At 46.0% G+C, this 10,757-nt stretch overlaps 1 protein-coding gene across 1 annotated transcript; it reads left to right on the forward strand.

Annotated features, from left to right (window-relative positions):
• Positions 1 to 5,220: 5,220 nt before the first annotated feature.
• Positions 5,221 to 6,141, forward strand: LOC136517890 (transcription repressor OFP8-like). The gene has a single exon (XM_066511543.1). The coding sequence runs from the start codon at positions 5,221 to 5,223 to the stop codon at positions 6,139 to 6,141; it is 921 nt and encodes a 306-aa protein (XP_066367640.1).
• Positions 6,142 to 10,757: the final 4,616 nt, after the last annotated feature.

The following is a 10,757-nucleotide window of genomic DNA, read 5'->3' on the forward strand; positions in this document are numbered from 1 at the left end:
GGAGGACAATTTTTAATTGGCTCCCATTCACCGCCCCCCTGTGGTTGCCTGCTTGGTCCTTCACCGGCACATGGTGACGGCAATTCCTAAAATGCCCAACGAAGACTTTCGTCTCTCTTTTCCTTGAATGTTGTTTGTGGAGCAGCCTGGTCCAACGTCGTGTGCGTCGATGTAGTGGAAGTAGGTGTGTACATTCTCGTGCCCCGGTAGCAGCAGCGTATCTGCCCTCCTTGTCGATTCGCCTCGCATTCATCACCAACAAACGCCGTAGTGTCTCCACAGTATCCACACGTGCAAAGATGGAACACCTGTGCTAGCACCTAGCGTGTGGCTGAGAGGGCGAAAGGGGACTTATGCTTTAGGCTTAGGCTTGGAAGGACCAAGTTATCTTTCCCATGATGTGTTGATACATTTATATCAGAAAGAGAACTCTCTATCTCTACATTAACTAGCTGTATGGTACTAATTGATGTTGTAGGTTCCACCTCCATTCATGGACTTTAAACGTTAAAGCTGCCCCTCACTGTACAGACCCGCTAATGGCCCTTTACTCTAAAAGTTCATTAGTACTCTATTGAATCATCATGTTTTAGCCCACTTATGGATCCAATCCATAACGAATATGATTTTATACAGACCTCGCTAATGGGCCTTTACTCTAAAAGTCCATTAGTACTCTATTGAATCATCATCATGTTTAGCCCACTTATGAATCTAATCTATAACAAGTATAATTATCTCTTGGGCACATCACCAACAAAAATAACACTACAAATACGTCACTTGGGAGCGTGTTATACATGGCCTCAAGGGGCATTGGCATTTATATGAATACTAGCAAATGTGCTCGTACGTTATAATTTTTAACCTATATAAATGGCAAGAGGAAACATGGAGTAGGCAGGGAGACATGGAGGTTGGAGGGATTGGACATACCATCCTTGAGGTGATAAGGATTGAAGAAAATGCTAGAGAATCAAAAGATATATCATCAACGGAAGGTGCCCATTCTAGACTCTGGTGCAGGTGTTGGGGTTCAATTTTATATGGAAAATAATGGAATTCAACTGCTTCTCAATATAACACACAAGAATATTAACTTAACAGTGCACTACCAATTTTCACTTGACCAATCAGTGGAATATCCTATTGAGAAAAATGTGACACTATCTCTACATCTGTAAATGCTTCCCCTACCTTTAAATAACCAGCAAGAAGTATCCTATTAATGCAACCTTGATTAAAATGGAGGACAGCAGTACATGGTTGCTATGTTCGACAATAAACATGACATTTACTCATGGTACGCAAGAATGAAAAAGTTGACAAAAAAAACTTGAAAACATGGTGTGTAACTATAATCATTGGTACAATGCCCGAGGGGGTGAACAAGACCTAGCGTGCATTGAGAGTCTGCGTTGGGCAATCCATTGGGGGCTCTCAAAAGTCATCCTAGAGTCCGACTGTGCTTGGGTGGCAGCAAGGATAAGTAACCATGTGGTGGACAGATCAGAAGAAGGCCCGGTGATAGAGGAAATTAAGCCTGTCTTGTCTCGTAGAAGAGTTTAAGGTTTCCCAAGTAAAGAGAGACTGCAATCAAGTTGCAAATGCTGTAGCTAATTTAGCTAGGCGCACAAAACATTCTGCGGCATGGTGGGGTCAGGCACCTGCGTGTGCTCAGGACCATCTAATAGCCGATTGTAGTAACGCTGGTGTCTAGCTAATAATGCTCTCTCTTTACTCACCAAAAAAAAAAAAACTACAATCATTGGTAGTGCATCAAAAGATAAGAAAAGATTTGTCAAAACAGAAAAGGACATTCCTAAGACAAAGAAGAAAAGAAAAATAATTTAATAAAAACATATATTATAAATTTATAGTACGGCTTCGTATTCTAAACTGTTGAGGAAGGAGTTATTTGGTTAATATATTCTACAAGTCAGCATTTGTTGTACATAGTTCAGAACTTGTTGCACCGAGAATCTCAAAACATACTGAAGCTAAGCCTATGGCATGCAGTAACTCTTATAGAGCAGAGTAAAATCATAATTGGATTCTAATTACCATGATGTTCCTCAAGTAAAGATCTGTAACTTTTTGATACGCAAGTATTAAGAATTGCATCTTTACTGAAACCAAATGTGCCAGGAAGGACTAATTCAATGTAACAACTCCATGAATCTACCCGGACTCATGATCGGTGCTTATATGAGTCAGAACAACTCACGTCTAGCGGATTGATACAGAGTCCAATTTCAAGACGTATTTGGTTCGCCCTCCATATCTCGTGTATATATATGACCCGGACTCATGACCTATACTCATACGAGTTAGAACGACTCGTGTCTAGTGATGATATGAAGTTCAATTTCTATATGTATTGGATTTCGTTGCAATGCACGAGCACGTTTGCTAGCCTAATATTAAATTAGGAAAATTTCTCTCCTCCAATTTTTCATTCCACTCATTTCAATCTATGCAGCTATTGTTTATGCTTCCGAATAAGAGCAACTCCAAGATACCCTGTTTGGATATCTATCCTATGTTTTCTTATATAAACATCAAATCTAAAATAAATTATAGCTGTTATATTATAGGATTTTGTCTTTTAACCTTTTATTCTATCCTAATAAATAAATATTCGCACCACTAAGTTGTTGACATAATTTTAGTTATGAATAAAACTTGTTCTTGTTAGAACATATATCAGCCGATGGTCCGACTAATCAAACCATGAACTGAAATATTATGTAGTTTTTTAATTATCTAATTTAATCTAAATGAATATATCCCTAAGCTGTAAGCATATACCATATTATCAGTGTAACCCTAGACAAGGGTAGCCATGCGAAAAAGTGAGAGGTCATCAACATACAGACAAATACTTGACACGACAACAACTAACTCATTGCTGACTGTAGTCAAAGATTAGAATTGCATATTTTTATGTGTCTTCAAAGACAAAAATCATGGGACTCGATATTTAACTCTATAAGCACATATGTAGTATAAAAAATAGAGTTATGATATATTTACAAGTAAATATTAATATCTTTATGGGTCCTCAAAGTAAGCCAATGAACTCCATATTTAATTCTGCCCACATATGGATAGTATAAAATTAAAGTTATGATATATTTAACATTTTTGTGCCTTATCACAGAAGAAAAAATATATCAATGTTGTATTTTAATTTGACAGTTTTAATAGAACATTGATGTATTATTGCAATGTTAACTTATATTATAGACACCATGATTATGATAAAATAAATTATATATATCTTTTAAATTGCTTCTTATTAATGTTTGATAGTTTTTTTTCTCCCGCTGTAACGCATGGCATATTTGCTAGTAAGTAGTAACAATGAAAAGTAAAAGAAACTGATATGGGATAACAATTTTGTCAGGAAATATAGCTTGTTCGTTGTTGCTATTTATGATTCCAATGCTAGAATGTTTCACCAAACAATATGATGTTTAAAAAATGCTCACTAAACATACTCTCACTGTTACTCATTCGGCCATTCCTAGTGGCAGTTTTGCATTGCTAGAACTGAATTCTTGATTGAGAAAAGATCTTTAGCCTTTGAAAAACACAAGAATCAATGTTGTAAACAAATGTAGCAGAGGAATCCAATTTCAGAGGATGCCTTTGCATAGACCATATCATTGGATGTTTGTCTTCTTTAGCTCTGTAAGGAAAGAAGGAAGTCATATAAACTCTTTAGTCAACTTAACACACTCACCAACATTTTCAAGTAAACAAAGTATGCCATAACTTCATCGCACAAGTGCACAGTGCACAAATAAAGGTGGTTTAATGAAGATCTGTATATTTGACACCACACTGAAAAGGAGAATGAAAAAATTCACAGCTTGGCTGTCATGTTGGTAAAGCTCTGCTATCAGTTAATATTGCGATCTATCCAAAGATCGGAACAACATGAAAAAAGGTAAAAAAAAAAAGAGCAATAGATAAATGATAAATCTCAGCACATAAATATAAAGAAATTGGCAGCCAGAGCCAGCACTCACCCGATGGAGGCTGCTGCTACGATAGTGATGAAGAAAGAAGGGTATGCTCTCCTCTGTACTTGTGTCAACAGGAGCAATGGCAACATGCGCACAGGGGCAATAACCATCAGCAACATGTGTGTGTTACCATCTTGATGGAAGTGCATCCGCTTACCACACGAGCAGTGCAAGAGAGAGATGGAGGAGAGTTCCAGATGAGAAGGCACGTTTTAGCAATCTGTCAAACATGTTGAGGGCCGGCAAGATATGGGCTGGATAGCCGACGACATCTGGAGAGTTGTTCGACTTGGCAAGATCAGAATTAGTAGCCGGCGAGATCAGGAGATCGCAATGGCAATCTTCAATTTTTGTTTCAACAAGGATTTCTAATAAATAGGAAAAACGGAAGGATTTCGTGTCGAATGTACCAGAACTTTTCTGATCCGAGCTGGTGTTGTCTATTTGGATTCAATTCCGATCAGATTCCAATTCACGGTCTGTGAAGGAAAGCAGACGCCTTGCTCTCGCCGGCCTTGCCGCCACCGTCGGCCGTTGGGGCCTCTGCTCTGCTAGGTGCTAGCCGCAGCGTGACCGCATCGCCACCGCCGCTCTGGCGTTGCCTCCATCGCCGCGAGGGGCATGCGTCGCCGCCATCACCTCCGATACAACACATGCCTGCTCGGAGAGCTTTTTCTTCCGAGCTCAGGCGGACGGGGAGCAGCTGGGCATAAACCAATGGGGGCGAGCGAAGGAGCTAGGGCGAGTGGCTAGCGCTAGCGGGCTCATGCTATGGAAGCGAAAGCGGCGGTGCGGACAGAAAGAGAAGTACTGTGAGTCACCAAGTCGGTGTTTGTCTGAAAGTGAGCGGGTCTGGCTTGAATTGTGGGCCAGACGAAAATTTGAGGCAAAAATTTTAGCCCTTTAATATTAGGTGTAGATAGTTTTTACAATATTGAGTGAATTTCTAGGTATGGTACTGCACACTTGACAGTTGAGCAAGTTGACAGCATGTACTAATCCCGAATTTGCCGATGCGCTCATGTGTGCCTGGCTATAAATAACCACTGTGAGATGGATTAAACAGTAGCCAGTATCACCTGCCTCCTCTGTTTGACGACCCATCGGCCCATCCTCTCGGCGCGCGCGGTGCATTCAGTCATTTGCCACTCGCCACTACCCCTCGGCTAAGCTCCTCCAGCAATCCATGGACTGCAGCAGCAGAAGTGGTGGCCGGCGGCTAAAGGACCGCCTCACCCAGCTGTTCCTCCGCCCGGCCAACACTTTCCTCCGCTCCCCCTGCAGCTCATCCTCGTCAAACTCCACGGTTTTTACAGCCACGGCCGCCGCCGCCGCCACAACGATATCGATCTCTTCCACTTCCAGTTCCACCACCGCAGGCAGCTACACCAGTGCCGCCCCCCTTTCCCGCGCCGAGCCTTTCTCAGCCGCTCTCGGCCGCCTCCGCCGCCCTCCTCCCGAGACCGAGAGCATGCGCAGCAACAAGGAGCAGAGGAGCACCTCCTCCCGCCACAGCGGTCCGCGGCGCTTCAACAACGCCGTCGACAAAGGCAGCGTCCGGACGCTCTCGTCCAACCCCTACGGCTTCACCTCTTCTGGAGAGGAGGACGATGGCACCGACGGTTACGGCGACGACGACGACACGGAGACTTTCTTGTCCTCAAGAAGCCTCATGTCCTCCGACTCCTCTGGCTTCTACGCGTACAGGAAGCTGCTGCAGCCGCCATCCAAGAACAAGAGCCACCTGTGCCGCCAGAGGAGGCGGCGGCGTTGCTGTCGGCGGCCATCGGCGAGCTGCGTGGAGACGTGCGGCGCCGGAGCCGTGAGGGAGCCGCGGTTCCGTCCTCTGGTGGCGATGGAAACAGCGACGGCCACCGCTGCGGCGGTGGAGCAGGTACGGAAGGGGCTGGCGGTGGTGAAGCGGTCACGGGACCCATACGGCGACTTCCGGGAGTCGATGGTGGAGATGATCATGGGGCGTCAGGTGTTCGGCGCGGCGGAGCTGGAGCGGCTGCTGCGGTCGTACCTGTCGCTCAACGCGCCGCGCTTCCACCCCGTCATCCTCCAGGCGTTCTCCGACGTCTGGGTCGTCCTCCACGGCGGCTAGCCGGCCGCTAGCCTAACGCTGGCCACCCGGCATTGTGGGATCTAGCTGCTTAGCTTGTGCATGCACTGATGCACCTGAACGTAATTGCAATTGCATAGTACTATGCTTGTTGATGTGCATGAGACGGCAGCTGTACTTTATTTGTGAGCCTAGCAAGCTGGATATACTAGTTACCTTCATGCATGCAGTTCTCCTGTTTATGGAGAAAGTTTGGTCTAATGGCTGGACAGGATTACCTTATTTAAAACATAAGCATATGCAATTGTACTTAGCTTAGACTGTCTCCAACGACCGTTACCCAAAATAAAAGACTTATTCCACGTTTAGGTAGCGCTACAGGCAAAGGGTTTAATATCCATTTTTTGTTTTCTCCGATAACAAGACCTAAAAGAAAATTCTTTCTGCAAATAAATCTTCAGAAGAGAGGATACTCAGATTTGGGTTATACCTCTCATGACATCCAAAATGGGTCTTCTGTATAGGTACTCTGTTGTAGGCTATATGTATTCTGTTAAAGACAATTTTGGGTTTGAGTCTCCTAAACCATATGACAGTTTCAATACGTAAGGTGGCAGCAATGCAGCCCCAAGTTGCGCCAACATTTGAACATGGTACGGTAGTAGCTTGAGTTTCCCATGACCTTGGACCTTGGTACGGTAGCCATTTCTGGCCACATTCCATTTTTCCCCATATGCAGGATTTACAAGTTCTGTCAATACTTTGGTCCTGATTGGATGAGCTAGGGCTAGTTACTAGTTATGCTAAAAATTAACTCAAATTAGTTAAGATTGGCTAGCTAGTTGGCTAATAACCAGTGACTAGTGAAGACTAGTCTAAAAACTTACTTCTCCTATTTGGATACACTAGAGTTAATTTAGACTAATTTTTAGCTAGCTAGTGATTAGCCTTTATATTGAACAGGTCCTATATTATATTCGAACCGTTTTGTTGCGAGTTGTGACAGTGTCTTTGGCGCTCCTGATTCACGAATTGAATTGCAAAAGGTCAGGTCAGTTGGCACCATTTTAACAAAAGCTTGATTCGGAAATAATACTATCTCCGTAGAAAAAGAAAAACACTAGCATAAGTTAAACTACCTCAAGTTTAGCTCAAATTATACAAAAAATATGTAAATACTTATAATGCCAAAGAAATATAATTAGATTCACCATGTAATTAATATGAATTTCTATAATATATTTATGTGGAATTATAAATATTGATAACATCTTCTATATATTTGCTCGAATTTAAAATATTTTGACTTAGAATAAAAATCGAGTTACTTTCTTTTACCCATAAACACAAGCTGAAAAGTATTGTTCGCTAATTTGTTGTGAGAGAATAAAAACATTGTTTCTTCGCTGAAAAAGTACTACTGATAAATTCAAGCGAACAGTGCCAGTACTGGCTACTGCATAGTATATTTGATTTTAGATTCTAGAAATGATGCCAGTGAACACAAAACAGAGAGAGAGAGCAAGTGGATGAATCGAATTTGAAGCTTGAATACTTCCAAAGTTCCAAGGTGCACAGAGTTTCAGCTAGGAGCAAGAGCTTCCATTCCGTTGGATTTGAGCCAATCTGGCTCTTCATTCCAAGCCTAGGCATCAGGTCCCTGTCACATGAAACGAGACATAAATGAGGCCTCCCAGTTTGGTGCCTGCTCCTTTCCAACTGCCTACTAGTACAGTACATGCCGCCAAAAGCAGTGCCAACCTACTGGCTACAGCTATAGTTGTTCATGTAGGTCGAGGTACGACAACACGATAGGAAACCCATTTTTTTAGTCTGACATGAGCATGGCACGCCCAGTGACGTGCGAGCCAAGGCTGGCCCGGCCTGAGGGAGCAGGTCATGCCTGGACCGCTGCTCAGGGCCGTGGGCTGGCATGGCACGGCCCGTCCTGCGTTGGTCGGCCCGGCCTCCCCCTCCCCCTCCTCACTCCTCCTCCCCTCCCCGCGGCCCAGCACGGCAGGCCCACCGTCCGTCCTTCCCCGCCTCCCCCCTCCTCATATATAAGCGCACGCCGCGCCCGCGGCGGCTCTCACACCCGAACCCTAGCTCATTTCACTTGCCTCGCCTGTCGCCTCGCTCTCGGCTCTCGCGGTCTCGCTCTCGCAGTCTCGCTCTCGGCTTTGTCCTCCCCGACTCCGGTGAGGTGACCTCGACGATCCGCCTGTCGCCGGCGAGCAGCTCCCTACTCCTCCTACCTAATCCCCTCCCTGCTCCCTCTCCGCCTCTCCCTTCTCTCTATCCCTATCTCCCCTCTAGATCTCGGTGACTATATGAGTTTGTGTCCTAGTCTACCCCTCCTCCGCCGCTCGCCGTCCTTCTAACCGGTGTATCGTCTTCTCTGGGTGGCCCTCGTCTTCTCTGGCACCGGGCTCCGGTTGCGCAGGTACATCCCTAACCCTAACCCCCCCTACCGTCGACGAGCAGCTCCCTACTACTCCTACCTTATCCCCTCCATGCTCCCTTTCCGCCTCTCCCTTCTCCCTATCCCTATCTCCCCTCTAGATCTGGGTGATTTTGTGAGTTCGTGTCCCCGTCTGCTCCTCCTCCGCCGCTCGCCGTCCTTCTAACCTTACTATCATCTTCTTTGGGTGGCCCTCATCTTCTTCGGCACCGGGCTCCGGTTGCGTAGGTACATCCCTAACCCTAACCCTAACCCTTCTCTTCTTCCATTGATGAATGGTTTATGATCTATTCTGATATACTATTTTCCTCCTCCTCCATGTCTTTACGCAGGTTGGTAGCCGATGCGTTGTCCTCTAGCTGTGGCATAGAGTGACCAAGGTGGCCCCGCGCACCGTTGAGGAATGGTGCTGGAGAGCCCTCCGCGGTCGAGAACGCCATGGCTGGTGCTGATGACTAGATCGTCTGGCTGCTCACCGGCAACGACGATCTCATCGTGGCAGGCCTAGCACCTGAGGACGACGATGACACCCAAGAGGATGTTGTTGCCTTGTTCGGTCTGGACGGCGGCGGTGGTGAAGGGACGACGGCGACTGGGATCCCGGTCTACTCCAATAGCTCAACTCCATCTGTTGCTGGTACTAGTACCTCTTCTGGAACTATTGTTGGTAAGCGTAAATCTACTGTGTGGGCTGATTTTGATGAGATCTATGAGACTGTGAATGGTAGAAAAATCTGCACTAAAGCTACCTGTAAAATGTGTAAGCATACTTTGTCTGCTAGATCTAATGCTGGCACTGGGCACTTGAAGAGGCACTAGAAATCTTGTAGATAGAAAACTGATCAAGCTGCTAGGGTTTAGTCTAGGCTTGCTTACAATGCTGATGGTTCTGTGCATAATTGGGACTATAAACCTAATATTGCTAGATCAGAATTGTGTCGCTTGATTGCTAGGCTTGATTTGCCATTAGGTATTGGTGAGACAGACGCCTGAGAGGATTACATTGTTCGTGCTCATAACCCGCAGTTCTGGCCGTGCTTCGCGGGCCAGCACGGCACGAATTACGGCCCATAGGGCCGTGCTTGGGCCGAAGGCCAGGCATGACTCCTGTAGGGGCACGGCACGGGAGGCACGGCGTGCCGTGCCGGCACGACCACCTGCGGGCCATGCTTGGCTTGGGCCCATGCCAGCCGGTTGGCCAACTATAGCTATAGCCAGATTTGCATTCAAAATTCCAAACATGTTCTTTTTGAAAAGGTAATGGACGTCGCACATTCTCTTTCGTGACAGTCCATTTTGATATTCTCTCAAATCTCGATTAATAAGAGGTGGTTATATACACACATATGGACCATTTGGTCTATGTGTGCGCCCGTGTGGGGCTTTCTGATTCAGGACCTGCACCTACCTAGTCGCATGCATGTGTGTATTAGTGTATAGTAGTTGTATATAACTTTTTTCCGAGAAAGTAGACAATTTCAAGATTAAAACCAGAATATAAAGCATGACGATCTCAGATACTAGCACAAATAGTTCTAACATACTAGTTAGATCTCGGTGGGCGTGGAGGTGGTAGGGGTGCGGCCTTCAACCCCGATTTTCAACCGGGTTTCGACCTAGGGTTTGCCGGGTGAGGTCGCAGCCACGATCAGTTTCACCCTCGTAGACGAGGACGAGGCTATGGAGGGCAAGCCGACTACGGCTACAACAGCTCCGGGCCCAGCTACTTCGGCGCTGGACGTGGTGGTCGGCCTCAAGGTGGAGGGTACAGAGGCGGACGTGGCCGTGGGGGCTGGAACCCTAGACCATGATACCAGCCAGCACCGATGCAGGGGCCTATCAACATAGGTGGCCAAAACACCGTCGCACAGATGGGACCCCCCCAGCTTCGACAATCTAGGAAGGGGGGCCGGCACATGCTGCTCCAAACCCAGCATCATCATCAGGGCCAGTGCACCAGGCTGCTTCGACGACAACCACGACTAAGACAACGCTGCCAATTCCTAAAAGTCTCAACACTGACACTGCCCCGCCAGGATCAAACACTGCAGGAGTCTTGATTGATGTGCCAGAGTCATCCCAAAAGGGAGGGAATCACAAAAGCAAGGGTAAACCATATTGCTGTCATTGTCACACTAAAGGGCATACGATGTCGGTTTGTACTGTTGTGCTTTGTTGCGAGATTTGTTTTGGTGAT

The sequence above is a fragment of the Miscanthus floridulus genome, chromosome 17, assembly GCF_019320115.1.
Source record: "Miscanthus floridulus cultivar M001 chromosome 17, ASM1932011v1, whole genome shotgun sequence".
Classification (NCBI taxonomy): Eukaryota; Viridiplantae; Streptophyta; class Magnoliopsida; order Poales; family Poaceae; genus Miscanthus; species Miscanthus floridulus.

Bases quoted from the DNA above. Each gene is read 5' to 3' on its own strand.
- LOC136517890 (XM_066511543.1), top strand. From the start codon at position 5,221: ATGGACTGCAGCAGCAGAAGTGGTGGCCGGCGGCTAAAGGACCGCCTC.